The 15,657-nt window shown below is 50.3% G+C and overlaps 1 protein-coding gene across 7 annotated transcripts in view; it reads left to right on the top strand.

The window, feature by feature from the left end:
• Positions 1–15,657, top strand: part of RhoGAP102A (Rho GTPase activating protein at 102A) — a 42,953-nt gene that overhangs the window by 17,856 nt on the left and 9,440 nt on the right. For 2 of the 7 annotated variants that reach the window (XM_077661586.1, XM_077661582.1), the window contains exons 1-5: positions 5,897–6,033; positions 8,331–8,470; positions 9,347–9,503; positions 10,297–10,395; positions 13,630–13,850. In XM_077661586.1, the coding sequence (XP_077517712.1) occupies positions 5,994–6,033; positions 8,331–8,470; positions 9,347–9,503; positions 10,297–10,395; positions 13,630–13,850 (657 nt within the window). In that variant the 5' untranslated portion in view covers positions 5,897–5,993. Of the gene's footprint in view, positions 1–5,896; positions 6,034–8,330; positions 8,471–9,346; positions 9,504–10,296; positions 10,396–13,626; positions 13,851–15,657 lie in introns of those variants that run through there. The other 5 variants (XM_077661585.1, XM_077661581.1, XM_077661587.1 and 2 more) reach the window with 3 other exon arrangements.

The raw sequence follows: 15,657 nt of genomic DNA, 5'->3' as shown, positions 1-15,657 counted from the left end.
ACACGGTAACGCGGGGTAACAAAAAGTACTAACATCGCGTGGGAAACATAGCTAATAAGTGGCAACACTCGTCAATGTTTGTCGGTAAAAACGAAAAGACTAGAACACAACATAAAACCACATAAAGCACACAACAATATAACTGAAAACTATGAAACTAGAAGAGTTAGAATAAAGAAACTTCCATGCGTTATAATGCAAGCATAGGTTCTTCCTGAACATTTCAATATTGCTATTAAGCACCAGCGCGGCAGGCAGACGATTCCACTCTGTTGCTGTTTTAGGAATGAATGAATATTGATAGGATGTAGTGCGGAAGTGGGGGATGCCTACTTTGCACAGATTATCGACGCGCAACGATACAATATGCCGCGGAGGAAGTTGATGGGCTGGTTGGTGAAGGCGCTTCGAGGGGCAAATGTGCGAAAATGTTTCGACCCGCCGCGGTGGCTCAGTGGTTAGGGCGCTCGGTTACTGATCTGGAGTTCCCGGGTGCGAACCCGACCGCAGCGGCTGCGTTTCGATGGAGGAAAAACGCTAAGGCGCCGTGTGCTGTGCGATGTCAGTGCACGTTAAGGATCCCCAGGTGGTCAGCCCTCCACTACGGCACCTCTTTCTTCCTTTCTTCTTTCACTCCCTCCTTTATTCCTTCTCTTACGGCGCGGTTCAGGTGTCCCAGAGAGAGAGAGAAAAACTTTATTGTTGGAGAGGAAGTCGGGGCACGCCCCTGGGTCTCCGCACGACCCCACTGCACTCAAGTGTTTATGTCCCTAAGGTCCATAACACTGGCAGCCCGGCCGGTGGCGATTGTCTGCACGGCCGGGTCCTCCGAGCGCAGCAGGGTCTCCCAGTCCTCCCGGGTGTTGAGGTCCTCTAGGCCGCGCGGGGGAGGGTTCGCCGGGCAGAGGGAGAGGATGTGGAGGGAAGAGGCGAATGGTTCTGGGCACAAGGTGCAGGCAGGAGTGGGGAAGGAGGGGTGATAGTGGGCTAGGGTCAGGGGTGAAGGGAGTGTGTGTGTCTGTAGTTTGCGCCAGAGTGTTGCGTGTTTGTTATCTAGGGAGGGGTGCGGCGGGGGGTAGATCTGGCGTGAGGCTCTGTAGGCCTGCGCCATCTCTCTGAACGAGTGCATTCGCTCCCTCGCGAATCCCTGATCCGAGGCCACCTGAACCCGGTTTAAAGAACCTCGGGCTAAAAGGTTGGCGGCCTCGTTTCCGGGATTCCCGGACTGCGCAGGCACCCATATAAACTCTACATGGCGGGGTGGGGGTGCATCGGGCGAGCCCAGTATGCCAAAAGCAGGGACGTGGACTCAGCCTCGCGCAAAATTTAGAATTGCAGTTTTAGAGTCTGTTAAAATGTACTGGGCTTCCATGCGGGTGACGGCAATTGCGATGGCGGCTTCCTCTGCAGCCTCTGGGGTGGTGTCAGGGGGGAGAGGTAGTGTGAGGATGGCGGATGCAGAGCAGTCCACCACGGCTGCGGTTGCTTCGTCACCCGTGCAGGCGGCGTCCACCCATACGGCGTCCGGCTCGGAGCCGTACACTCGGTGGAGTGCCTTCGCACGGGCTCTGCGGCGCTGCTCGTGGTGGGAAGGGTGCATATTTTTTGGCAGTGGCTTGATGACCAGCTCTCGGTGAAGGGATCAAGGAATGGGCAGGAGGGTTGGGTCGTTGGCCGGTATTATGATTCTGAGGGAGTCCAGGATATACCGACCTGTGAAGGTTTGTGTAAGCCTTACGATATATGAGACAGATACTGTGCCATTTCTTTCCCCCCAAACCAATTATTATTGTTAAATGTTTCGCACTAAACTTTCAAAACTTGGGCTAGCGCGCTCGCTGGAGTACTCTCACTGACATTACCTTTCGGCACATATCTCCCAAGCGTGGATAGAGCTAGATTCGCTAATGCATTACCGTTGTATGCATTCTCGCGCGCAACAGGCCTTATTTGGAGCTAAAAATTGCAATGCCCCAGTTATAGTTTATATATCTTTTATATAAACAAGTACATGTTTAAAAACGTTCGTGCTACCAGCACTCTAATGGTCTCCGATATGGTTATGAGGGATTCTGACCAAAGCAGTATCGTCTAGAACTAATGACTTCATTTAAATGATAGCAGCAACTGGGAGTGCCTCCGCACCCTGACGTGCTTCCGAGCAATGAACATAATTAGGTAACCCAAGACAACTTGTCATTTGAACTGCCAGAATAGATTGTAACGAAGCGCCGTATAGTCGACCGACTGAGGCTAGTTCTCTGTGCTCCCTCACGTTTGCAAATACAGCTTATTTTGAGCACTCTGGCGAGCATTGTGCACAGTGACGTAAACCACTGCTTGGAACTGCGCTTGCTGGCTCGTCGTAACTTTATGCCGTCGGCCCTAAAATGATACCGCATGTGCTCGCCGACTGTAATCTCATTTTTCAAAGCAATAACTATAACAGCACATTGCGAAAAACTGCAGCCCGATGTCTCAGGCGTTCCTCTAATAAACACTCGAAGCTCGAGGTTGTTCATCTTGGGTGGGTGAATAGGGGAGCGTGGGAAATCCTATACTTGTGCTATTGCGCATAACGTTCATTACATACACGCAAGAAATATCACTGTTGCGATCTGCAAATTTATTGGAGTTTTTTTTAGAATAAACGAAAAAAAGGAAAAAGATACTGGTGATTGCCGAGTTATCTCAGCACTGCACCGAACGTGTGTGTTATCGCGGTCTACACATGTTTAGGCCGTCAGCTATGCATGCTTTCATGCTTCATGCAGAACCGTTTACAACAGCTGGATAAGACTTGCGTGGTTGACAAAAAATAAAGCAACTCCTGTAGTTCTTGAAATGCGTCATCTAACAATCCTCCGACACTGACGCATTTAATGTACGACTTCCTCATGTGCTGATCAAGCGCAGGTACCCAAGTATTTGTAAACTAGTTAGTACGTATACGTATCGTCGGGTGGGTGCAAATTATCCGAGAAGAGCTACTCCTATATGAGATCAGATGCGGCCCCTTGGGACCATGTACACTAGAAAATGCGGCACTATTTCAGCAGTCTTCTCACCTTATCGTTCGTTTTGCCCGCCAAAGACTTTTCTCTACAAAAGTGTCTTATTCGAATATCCAACTGACCCACTAAGAGCAGTGTCTCAGCAGACCTGAAACTCAGCTGCTCAGCGCGAGTTCGTGGGTTTATAGCCTGTCATTTCGGTCGCGTTTCTGTGGAGGCGAGAAACACTGCATCACAGCCGACGCTGCAAGGCGGAAAACACGGGCGATTTAATGAGGTGGCGGGGAGTTTTGAATTGCAGGACGGAAAAAATGAAATAAAAAGCTTAAAGAGCTGCTGTAACCGCAAGAAGGAAGATGAGTAAAGGGCTCAGGCTTGTCGAGTACCACCAACTGGGATTGGATTGTGTTTTCATGCAAAGAAAGGCTCATTAAATGTCACTATTTTGTGCACACCTCAATCGCACCGTGAGGGATGGAAAGAAGATTGGAGTAAAAGAGGAAAGAGGTGCCGTAATGGAGGGCTCCGGAATCATTTCGACCACTTGGTCATTTTCTCTGCCCTGCCGCGGTGGCTCAGTGGTTAGGGCGCTCGACTACTGATCCGGAGTTCCCGGGTTCGAACCCGACCGCGGCGGCTGCGTTTTTATGGAGGAAAAACGCTAAGGCGCCCGTGTGCTGTGCGATGTCAGTGCACGTTAAAGATCCCCAGGTGGTCTAAATTATGCCGGAGCCCTCCACTACGGCACCTATTCTTCCTTTCTTCTTTCACTCCCTCCTTTACCCTTCCCTTACTGCGTGGTTCAGGTGTCCAACGATATATGAGACAGATACTGCGCCATTTCCTTTCCCCCAAAATCCAATTATTATTATTATTTTTTCTCTCTCTCTCTCTCTCTCGCCTCTAGAATTTCGCCTAAATCGAAATTCGACCGCAGCGGCCGGTATTGAACCCGCGTCTTTTGGGTCAGCAGCCGAGTGCCCTAACCCCTCAGCCACCGCTGCGGCTGTAAGGAGAAAGGGTTTCGAAGCAGAGTTTTATCATCCCGGTTTCAGCTTGAGAAGTCCTGTACTGCTATCTTCTAGAGCGCCCATGGTCGTACGTTTGCTCCACCGTACGAAACTCCACATCATAATCGCATGAACTGTTCTACTTAGGCGGAGGGATGCAGCTGGAGGGCATCTGTTGTTGACACGCCGCGGTGGGTCAGCGGTTAGCGTGTTCGGCTACCGAGCTGGAGTTCCCGGGCTCAATCCCTGCCGAGGCTACCACATTTAGATGGAGGCGAAAAGCAAAGGTGCCCGCGTGCTATGCGATGTCAGTGCACGTTAAAGAACCCCAGGTGGCCGAAATTTCCGGAGCCCTTCACTACGGCGTCCCTCATATCCTGAGTCGCTTTGGGAAGTTAAACACCCCCTAAACCAAATAAACCAATGCCTTTCTCCTCACAGCGGAGAATTAGGGCGGCAGATCATCAAAGAATGTTCCATTTATTGTGATTCATTGCGATACAGACAGAGAAGAGAGTTTATTGAATCTGGCCTGTGCAGCGTCGGAACATGCAAGCGCAGCTTCGTTAAGTGACTTTCATGTGTCGCCTTCCAGAAGAGTTTTCAGCTTCAGTGACATAAACAAATAAACAATACACGAGACGACGAACCATGGCTCTCTTGAGGGGACACCTTTGCAAGCTTATCGGAAGTTTTATTAAACCACTCCCCTGTGGACACACTAGGGTGCCTCAGTAGTGTTCCTAAGCACCCAAGGACATACGAGTCAAAAGCAGACTTCTTTCCCTTTAGCTGTCATCTCGCAAGACCACTGCGTGGCAGCGCAACTGTTCTTAACTTCTCGGTGTTTTGAAACAAAGAGATCAAAGATCATCCCGACCGGTGGTGGCCAATCGTCAGCTCCGGCACATTCGATTAGAAAAAAATGGAGATGATTCGTCATCGTTCAGTCTAGGAAGCACCCGCCGCGGTGGCTCAGTGGTTAGGGCGCTCGACTACTGATCCGGAGTTTCCGGGTTCGAACCCGACCGCGGCGGCTGCGTTATGGAGGAAAAACGCTAAGGCGCTCGTGTGCTCTGCGATGTCAGTGCACGTTAAAGATCCCCAGGTGGTCGAAATTATTCCGGAGCCCTCCACTACGACACCTCCTTCCTTTCTTCTTTCACTCCCTCCCTTATCCCTTCCCTTACGGCGCGGTTCAGGTGTCCAACGATATATGAGACAGATACTGCGCCATTTTCCTTTCCACAAAAACCAATTATTATTATTCAGTCTAGGAACCGACCGGCCACCGTCATTGCATTTGTGCTTTGGCAGAAAATGAGGAGTAAGGGGTGAAGGAGAAGTCACTGTGGCCGTATGCATCAATCCCCCTGCGTGGGTATGTGCCATGCTTACTAAGAAGAAGAAGAAGCATGCCTATACCTTGGCCAATCCCCCCCACGTGGGTATGTGCAATATTACTTGAGGAGAAGAAGAAGAAGAAGAAGCATGCCTCAGAAAAAAACGAATACGTTGAAGAATATGATTTTGCGAGTAAGGCAGATATTACGCAGGCTAGACGTTTATAACTGACCTCGACCTTCAGCAGCGCCACCAGTGCTTCCTTTGAACTGGGCGTAGCCAAATCCTCGTTCATATCCATATCCGCATCCGCATCAGTATCCATGAAACGCCGGCCATAGTGCAAGAACATTTCACCGACTGCACCGGCGGGTCCTGAGCCGTGCGGGCGTCATGGGTCTGAAGGTGACCAGAAGAATAACACGGCCAGTTCTGGATGCGAGCAGAAGGCAGTGATGCGAAGGAGACAATGCTGGGTGCCGGTGAGCGCGAGTAGCTTGTAAGCACAGGAAACCGCATGCGTGCTTGCTGGCGCCTCGAGGTTGGAGCCCACGGCCGACGCAGCCCCACAGGTTCAGAACGCTGCCACCGAAGTGAATTCTGGTGACTCCGACTGCTGGAGAAGATGGGTGGATACGGCAAAGTTTTCTGCTGGCGGATTTTCAGTGAGGCCATCGCCTGTTTAACATTTTTCCTTAGAATAATAATAATTGTTTTTTGGGGGAAAAGAAATGGCGCAGTATCTGTCTCATATATCGTTGGACACCTGAACCGCGCCGTAAGGGAAGGGATAAGGAGGGAGTGAAAGAAGAAAGGAAGAAAGAGGTGCCGTAGTGGAGGGCTCCGGAATAATTTCGACCACCTGGGGATCTTTAACGTGCACTGACATCGCACAGCACACGGGCGCCTTAGCGTTTTTCCTCCATAAAAACGCAGCCGCCGTGGTCGGGTTCGATCCCGGGAACTCCGGATCAGTAGTCGAGCGCCCTAACCACTGAGCCACCGCGGCGGGTCTTCCCTTAGAACAGTATGGAAAATGTTGTCTAGGAGAAGGCAAAAGGTATCGCATCTGAGCGTCTGTATAACCTTTGTGCGATGCAGATCAGAATAGGAGCATGTGGCGGAGTTAATAATAATAATAATAATAATAATAATAATAATTGTTTATTTGGGGAAAGGAAATGGCGCCGTATCTGTCTCATATATCGTTGTATACACCCGAACCGCGCCGTAAGGCAAGGGATAAAGGAGGGAGTGAAAGAAGAAAGGAAGAGGTGCCATAGTGGAGGGCTCCGGAATAATTTAGACCACCTGGGGATCTTTAATGTGCACTGAAATTGCACAGCACACGGGCACCGTAGCGTTTTTGCTCCATAAAACCACAACCGCCGCGGTCGGGTTCGAACCCGGGAACTCCGGATTATTAATTGTGGCGGAGTTCTCACATTGGAAAATCAAGCTACGAGTATGAGTGGAAATGTGTGTGTCTGAACGGCGCTAATTATCTGGCAGGTTACGATATTATAGTGTGAAGAAATGTGTACCTACATCCTTGTGCAGGCCCGCGAGTTGAGCTGCTAAACACTTCGTTCCTGCCTAAACAGGTGCGTGATAACCACATTTCTGGCCAGATTAGTTTAGAAAGAGAGAAATATCATTATTACAAACTTTGTTCACTATCTATCAGCTGATGGGATTTATGCAATGCTTTTTTTCCACGAGGAGGAGGAAAAACTTTATTTATATTTGATATTAAAAGTTGTTATTAGCGGTCGCGGGCTGTCTTCTTCATCCACCGATGAGTTATTGCAGCCCGTCTTAACAGGGTTGGGGCCCCTGGTCCAGGGCTCCACTGAGGTATTTTCTCACAATGTCAGGTGGATAGCAAGCAAATGAGTTGGGGAATCACAACCCGACGACGCTTCGGGCGGGGCCTTGTTACTGCCGTCGATGCATTCTCTTCTGAAGCCCGGTAAACTGAAGACGCACGTTCACATTTTAAAGCGAAAGCTTCACTGGCCTAGTCAAGCCAAGGTCATTGACGTCGCAATTTGACCTTTTAAGTGGAAGAGCGGTGGTAGCGTGGCAGCCACGTGACATGCCTCGTCACTCTTTGCCCGGCCGGGAGCGTCAAATAGAACACAACCAGCGCTCTGCTGAACACATCAAAATGCTCTGGTGTTCTATGCAGAACCCACTTCCATGCACTGCGCATGCGATGCCGCGTCTGTAAAACTAAGCGATCATGAATAAGAAAAACACGATGCTAAACAATGCAAAACATGTGTTCGTCTTTATGAGCATAACCTGGCTCAAACCACAGCCCAATCAAGCATAACAAAATTTTTCGCTTGCACAACCATGCTTAGCTGAGCTGAACTGCAACCGTGTTTCTCAGCAAAATCCATCGCTCACCCGCATCTTGGCCGCGCGCTTAGGAAGGAAGGAAGGCTTCAGACGTTGCTGGCACATACCCACTACGGGGGAGTGGCCAAGACACAGGCGGTTAATTGCTGGATACAGGAACGTTTTGACGGGAAAGGGAGTGGTAATAGTATGTAGTCTGATAGATTGGAAGACGGAAGGACAGGGGTCCTGTTAACTTGGAGATCGAGGACGGGACAATGGCTTAATGCGCATAGTAGTATACAATGCCTGTAGTGTTTCAATGTCGTACTGACTGAGAGCGGGGAAAAGGAATTAGAATGGGAGTCGCTGCGTTTCTTGAAGAAAATTTTGCACAGCAGAGCGCACACTCCTGTCGCTTCGTCCAAGCAAAGAAGCGCCAATGGAAAGAACAACCCCGGACGACACAGGCAAGTCCCGTTGATGAAATGGAATTTGCAAAAGACGCTTCCTCAAATGAGAGAACTGGCGGCAGAACAGCAGGAAGTGATCTATTGTCTCAGGTTCGGCACAAAAAGGGCACTGAAATGTCTATTTCCTCTTCTACCCTGCGCAGGAATGCAGCAGCAACAGCAGCAGCAGCATGCCGGCCGGCCGTCCGGTCGGCTGTCCAACGTGCCGCGCAAGCTGTGGAGGTCGCGGGCCAAGTCCCAGTCCAGGGTGTCCACACTCAGCGTATGCAGCTGGTCCCCAGAGGTGAGTCGCGTCTCATTTCCGGTTATAACAGCTCACGCTCTACGAACAGTGCGTATACAATTGGAGAGGCAACTCGATGATTCCAATTCTTGCTGAAAGCCCCTGGATGAACAGTTAGCCGATGCCTCGAAATTATATGTGGTGTTCGAAAAAATGCTGCTTTGACAAGCAGTCCGTGTAATTGTTCCCAGCACCGCTGGAGTTAAAAGGTGAAAAATTGAAAATTGGTTTTTGAGGAAATGAATTTGCTCAGTAATTGTCTCACATATCGGCGGACACCCGAACCGCGCCCTAAGGGAAGGTAGGCAGGTGGTAGTGAAAAAAGAAAGAGAGAAAGAAGTGCCGTAGTGGAGGGCTCCGGAATGATTTCGACCGCATGAGGATCCTTAACATGCACTGACATCACACAGCACACGTACGGGCGCCTTTTTGCGTTTCGCGTCAACCGAAACGCGGCCGCCACGGTCGGGTTCGAACCCAATCCACTGCATGGCCACAGAAATCTGTCCCCGAGTTTAAGGAGTGGGATGGTTATGAAAAACGTCTGTTCATTGTGTAAAGGGGGATTCCTTCTGTTGCCCGTGCAAAACCACCACAACGTCGTCACAAAAGTGCGTTTAAGAAAGCAGACAAGAGTGACAGACGCTCCTCCGCCATATTTTCAACAAAACCCGCCAGGAAGTGCTCCTGCGAGAGCCTTTGGGATTAAGCCTCTAATCCGCTGACACCAGCTATGGAGGCTTCATAATGCTGTTAGCATTTGGTGAGAACAGTATAAACAGGCTCCGTTGTTACATGTCACAGCTTTTCCTCAGGGAACTGCTGACGGTACTGAATTGACCACACTGGCCGCGGTGGCGCCGTGGTTGCGTGCAGGGCTGCTGCCGGTGGCGTTCTCGGACCGGAGGGCGCCTGACGCTGCGGCCCACGACGCTAGTGGCGCTCACCGAGATGGAGGCCTCGGGCTTCCGGCCCCTCGCTGTAAATAGGCTGCAGAGCATCGGCTTGGGCTGCAAGGTGGACATCCCCAGAGGTAGGCACATGCGGCGCATAGCCCCACGCTCCCGGTGAGACATGTTTGCGCGGAACAGGATAATGCCGACACGATGGTGTTCTTTGCGACTGAAATGCTCCCAGTATGCTTTGGCTCTAAAGGCATTTGCAGCCTTATTCAGAAGTCTTCCGCCCAAGTGGTTTGCTTTACAGCCTTGTACTGGAGCGCTTATGACACTTATATTAGTGTAGGGTGGAGGGAAAACTCGTCCTCATCTTTCAAGGCCTTTTTGTACTTAGGGGTGCCATAAACTGTTCACTATAAGGCTAAAAAGCAGCCTGTGCGGCCATGAGATTTTGACCATGCCTGCACATTGCAGTTTAGGATCAGGACGAGAAAGAGTGGTTTCGTTAGTCCGGCAGGATGCTGTTGCATTGGTATAGCGTGATGGTAAAGTATACAGTTCCCAATATCCGAGAGTGGATTTGTTTTTTTTTCATATCAATTAATCCTGCTGGCACCAGTGCACGGGGTTATTAGCAAAAAAAAATTAAACGTAACTTTGTACACTGATTGTTGATGTTTGTGAGAATGACGACTCACCCCATCGTGTTCTCTATAAGTTCAAACATACGCTGCTTAACCAAGCATGCCTTTATGGAGCCCGCTTTAGTGAAGGGTGCCATGTAAACATGGTGTCAGGTCATCTGAAGGCCACTAACAATGACGTAACGCCGTACTCGTCTGAGTACTCGAAATTTTTCGCTTGCTAAGCTTAACATGCACTCTCTCTCTCTCATATGGATTTCTTTCCCTGCGGTGCGCGCAACAGATGACGCTTCGGAGGCATCGGCGAAACTTCGGAGAAGACCTGCCCTGCTACGCAAAAAGGCCATTACCACGAGCTTCTTCGAAAGTCGCAAAGAAAGTGGTAAGATCTTGCCCTCTCACCCTGATTTGTTTTGAGGCTGAAGCGTGTCTTCTTCGGGACGTTTATGTTGTCAAGTAATTTGACCGAGCTATTCAATTCGCGCAGAACCATCTTCGCTCGTCCGAAAAGACCGCTTCTATATAGCGCCCACTCAGGCTATATCTCCGGCTAGAAGACCTTTCCGTGTTTATAAACACTTCACGCTGAGTCTTTTCCCGGTAGCGTCATAGTGAGAGGGGTACCGCTGTGTGTGCCAACGAAAACCACTCTGAATGCGTCGCTGCGCGCGTGATTCGCTGCAGGCAGGTGCGCCGCGTCGTCACGCTGTGACGTCATTCGCAGAGTGGTTTACTGAAGGGCCACTACAGCGAAAGTTTGGCGGCCCTTGCTCCCTGTGCTTGTCGTTCTGAAGCACCCCCTTTGGTAGACCGCACTTGTCATGCTTTCCTTTGAGGGACCAGAGAATGACATCGAGATAACAGTGACTTTGCGAAATCATGGCATATACACCATTTCACTATAGCTTCGTTTACATGAGCCCGTCGTTGAAGGGTCGAGTCTGGTTGAATCGTGTCGAGCCAGACGACGAGATGACTCAGTCCGGCGTGGTCGCGTTTACATGAACCCGTCTCTGTCGGGCCGAGATCGCCGCTACTCCAAGCGTAGAGCAAGGATGGATGAAAAAAACTTTATTTCAGAGTCAATCAGTAGGAAGATCGCATGCAGTACTTTGTCCTCTTCTCTCTCGCTAGGCATCGGCCGTAATCCCCTGGGACTCGGTGGCGGCCAAAGCTTGACTGACGATGCTTATTTGGACTTATGGGTCTGTGTTGTGCATCAGAACTTCCCATGAGTCTGTCGTGCTTGAAACCACGAGCAAACGCCAGAGGAGGAAAAGGAACACTCAGAAGAACAGTTTTCGATTCCGTGCGCTACGCCAGCCCGACCGGGGAGGAGGCAAAGAGAGGAGGCGCTGGCCCGACGAGGCAGCGTATACGTGCTCCTTGCAAACAGGTCGGGCTGAGTCAGTCTAGCGCCTGCTGCCGGGCCGACCCAGCCCAACCCCCTAACGTATACATGAGCCCGACAGCCGGTTTTGAGCAGGACAGGCTTGCTCGACCAGACTTCGTCTGGCTCATATAAACCCCCATACGTTTTACACCTTGACTGAGCGCACCTGCGTCGTGGACAGTGCCACAGATTACCACTCAGATGCATCTGCGAAATCCGTCACTCGTAACGCAGTTGCCACAGCCCATTTGCGAAAACTTGGGTACACTTCAGTTCACCTTAAGAGTACGACGTAATAGCGTTAAAGGCTCGCTACTTCCGCGTGGGGTCTCCTGGCGCACCCTTTCGGAGACATCACATTCGGTGCCATCACATATACTGCTTCATTATACATCATCCTCCATATTAATTGGCGACACTAATTAGGGATTGTAATTAACAAAGTGTTCTTGTAATGTAATTCGCCTACTGTCCGGCACGAGTTGCTAGTTCAAGACCTCCATGTGTCGCACTGAACGAACGTTCCTCGGGGTGCAGAGGTAGTGTGCCCGGTTCCCGACCCAAATGACAGCGGTTCGATTCCGCTTGGCCAACTAATATCTGTTCAGAGAAACTGCTATCCTACGTCTCTAATGTCTCAGCCTATCGATTCTCCAGTCACCCGGACCAGCAGGGCAAACGCAAGTGCAAGGACCACGCACAATTTCAGGCATTTTGCGGGTAACAGCAGTAGTGAGAGGCTTTTAGCGTCGTGTGTAGGGGCGTCCAACCGTAAGCCGCCATCCTGTTTCGTCTTAATGGGCTTCTTGACATATACCAGGGCAGGCTTAGCGGATTGGCTAACTCCGTTGGACCAAAACCGTGGCCGCTTGGAGTTGTGTCATTGCGGTCGCACCCTGCCAACTGCTAACCTTCGTGATTAGATTGGTAGAGTCTCTGTCCTGGACGGATGATGGTCCCGGATTGAAGCCGTGGACCAGGTCGAATTTTCGTTCAAATGCGATGGTTTCGAAAGCAGTCTAATATTCGTGTGCGTGCGTGTGCACCCGTACAGTGGCGCTCAAGTAGGGGTAGTTATTCTCTCGTTCCGTAACGTCAGCGCGGAAATGAGAATTCACTGCTAATCTCTGTTCTCACTTTACGGATGGATAGTCACCATTGTTGTGAACTTTCTGCTATGCAATAATGGCGGAAACAAACTGAGCGGCCTGGCTCCATCTGCAGTAAGCGGACTATCGCGGCCACCCAGACTATGATATGCTGAACGTCGGATGTCTTCGTTAGTTATGAGGCATGAGAAGAAGCGAAGTAGAAGTAATTTTTTATATCCTTGGCACTTTTTGTATCGTGATGCACTGCCTTTTCTCGAAGTTAAATTTTTCATCTTTACCATACTCGACGGAGCATGAACACTGCGAAAAGTGGATTGGGAGATTTCTGACACATTGCTACGCTTTATTCAGACACTAGCTCGCTGTTATGCGCAGGTAAATCAGATCACGATTGTGTACAGTTTCTCATGCCCAGCTTACATGTTTTATTAAGATTCGCGAAGTTCTGGACATAGCATGTAAGCCTATGGTCGTCCTAATCTGCTTATGTGCTGCTTTTAATCTTTTCGCTAATCTTCATTGGCTTAAGTGACGCCGCGCCAAGCTATTGCCACGGATCGCCCTGTTCTGACATGGTCACAGCTATGTAATCTCGCCGATCAGCTTCAGTGCACTGATGTGCGGGAAACAGGTTGGGTATCTGACTGACAGTGTCACGTTAAACTAGTGGCACGGTGAACCGGCTCGCTTTGGCGTTGCGTTAACTAAATGCGTTAGTGCAGAGTCTGCAATCCATTTTCTCGGAACAGAACTACTGGAACAGCGGTAGGGCTGAAGACTTTCTTACTCTTGCTTCCTAAAAATACAGCTGCTGCGCTAATCGGACTCTCTTGTCCAGTAGCAGAACGCCATAGATCAAAAACAAGATAACAAAAACAAAATGCAACATTTGCTGCATTTATTTATGTAATTCTTGTTTTATATGTGCACCTCCCTCTTTAATGCCTTGGCCCTGAGGATTCAATAGACAAAGAAATAAACATACAGCATAGACACCGCGACTGCCCCGTAACAACCGGACACCATTGCAACCCCCACAGGTCGACACGGAACTCTTACTCAAGGAGCCGCTCTCTCTCTCTCTCTCCCTGTTCGCATGCGCACGCAGCAGACATTCCTTGTGGCCAGGTGTTCGGCGTGGGGCTGCAGCAGGTGGTGCAGAGCGACCGGCAGCGGTTCCCGGACTCGACGCTGGCCGAGCCGGGCCCTTGGTCCTCGGGCGACCTGGGCCCGGATGTGGGCGCTGCGGACTCGCTGTCGCGCCGCTCGGACAACGCCAGCGAGAGCTCGCTCTCATCGCTCGCCGACCTCTCCATCGAGGACTCCCGAAAGGTCGGTGCACTTCCCGCTCTTGCATATTCGAACGATTCACTCCCTACTGTGGGTCTATGCTTGCCATTTTTATTCTGCGACCGGAATAAGCTTACCCTTGGTACCGATTTCGATATTCGGAAGCAGAGAAGGTAACGCGCTTTTAAAGAGTCTGAGCATGTGACCAGAACAGATCGAATAGAATGGCAAGTGGGAGAAAATTTACCCTTATTAGTTTTTGGTGCTGACTTAGGCTCAATAAGAGCAGGTGAAATTGGACGAGATCAACAGCGCTCGTGCGATCCGTTCTTCAGTCCGGCTTGCGTTAATAGGCTGCGTGAAAATCTGCGTCATGATGACGATGATGATGTCTGCCTCACATGAACGAAAGATACGCTCAGGTTGAGCCCCGCGAAGGACGAAGGGTCTCATGGTTGCTGGTTTCTGGTTTTTGGGGGTTTAACGTCCCATAGCGACTCAGGCTATGAGGGACGCCGTAGTGAAGAGCTCCGAAAATTTCGAACACCTGGGGTTCCTACTGACATCGCACAGTACATGGGCCTGTAGAATTTAACCTCCATCTAAATTCTACCGCCGCGGCCGGGATCGAACCCGTGTCTTTCGGGTCAGTACCCTAACGCCATAACTACTGAGCCACCGCGGCGGCTAGCCGAAGGGTCCGCTACGTGAAAAATCATAGAGATGCCCAATTATTCTTCGTTGTCAATGCGATAACATTAGATGCTACTGAAGCCTATACCGGGAGTAACGTCACGTCCGGTCTGATGAAATCACTTTCGTCCAGCCAATCGCAAAGATCCGGTCTGGTGACCTCACTCTACCCCAGCCAATGAATTAATTTTATGACCGCGACACATTTTTTTCCCGGTGAGGCTTTTATTGCTATTGCATTAATAACCTTTGGACGAATATGGCGAATGATTTAAATAAAGATCACGGCAGGGACCTTACTGTGGATTTCTAAGCCTGCTCGTGCGAACGAAACCTCGATGTGGCCCCAACGGCTACGCAGCGTGGCCTTAGCCATTCTCGCGGAAATTGGCCCGGTTACAAGTTGCTCACAAAGTCTGCGTACGATGCAGTCGGTGTCGCGTATCGCGCCAGCTTGGGAAGGCGCGTTGACATATGCGCAGTGAGAACGGGCCCGTTAGCCGGAGACCTTGGGCGTCTGTTTCCGTACTCAACGCCCGTGTTTGAGGCGGCTCCTTTCGGGAAGAACCACGAAGACAGTGGTTCCGACCGCCCAGACAAGACGCATTTAGCACCGCACGCGCCTTTTTGCCTTCCGTTGTCGAGCGCTCAGCGTGTGACAGAAAACCCCGACGGTCCTCGACGCGATATAACTTACGCCCGACGCCGGAACCTTTGAAGTCGCTCATTTGCATGATCTTTTTTTTCTTCTTTTTTTATCTAACGGTCGGGACCAACTTTCCCCTTCACGTTTTCCCCCTTCCTTCATTTCTTTCCATTCTCTTTCTCTCGTACCGCACGTTTGGGGGAGTCTTGGAACGGTGCCTAAAAACATGGCATGTTTGAGATTTTTTTTTTTTCGCCCGGCGAAGGCTTAAAAGCGTTCGCGCGAATAAATCTCGCGAGTTATATTTTCAGCTTTTGCGACTGCTTCGCTCACCGTACAGCCCCCGGGGACTAATTAAGGTCGTGAGATGACCTCACTTGATAGTGTCTCGGGTTCCACTTTTTTTTTGCGTTCCTGTTTTTTCACGGAAATAATCTCTGCCGCTACACAGGCGCGTTTTCTCTTCAGGCACTCTGCATCATTTGTTATGGAACACTTTTACGCAAGAAA

This window comes from Amblyomma americanum, chromosome 4, assembly GCF_052857255.1.
Source record: "Amblyomma americanum isolate KBUSLIRL-KWMA chromosome 4, ASM5285725v1, whole genome shotgun sequence".
Taxonomy (NCBI): Eukaryota; Metazoa; Arthropoda; class Arachnida; order Ixodida; family Ixodidae; genus Amblyomma; species Amblyomma americanum.
The sequence above is the reverse complement of the archived record's forward strand: the minus strand, read 5'-3'. Positions and strand labels throughout refer to the sequence as shown.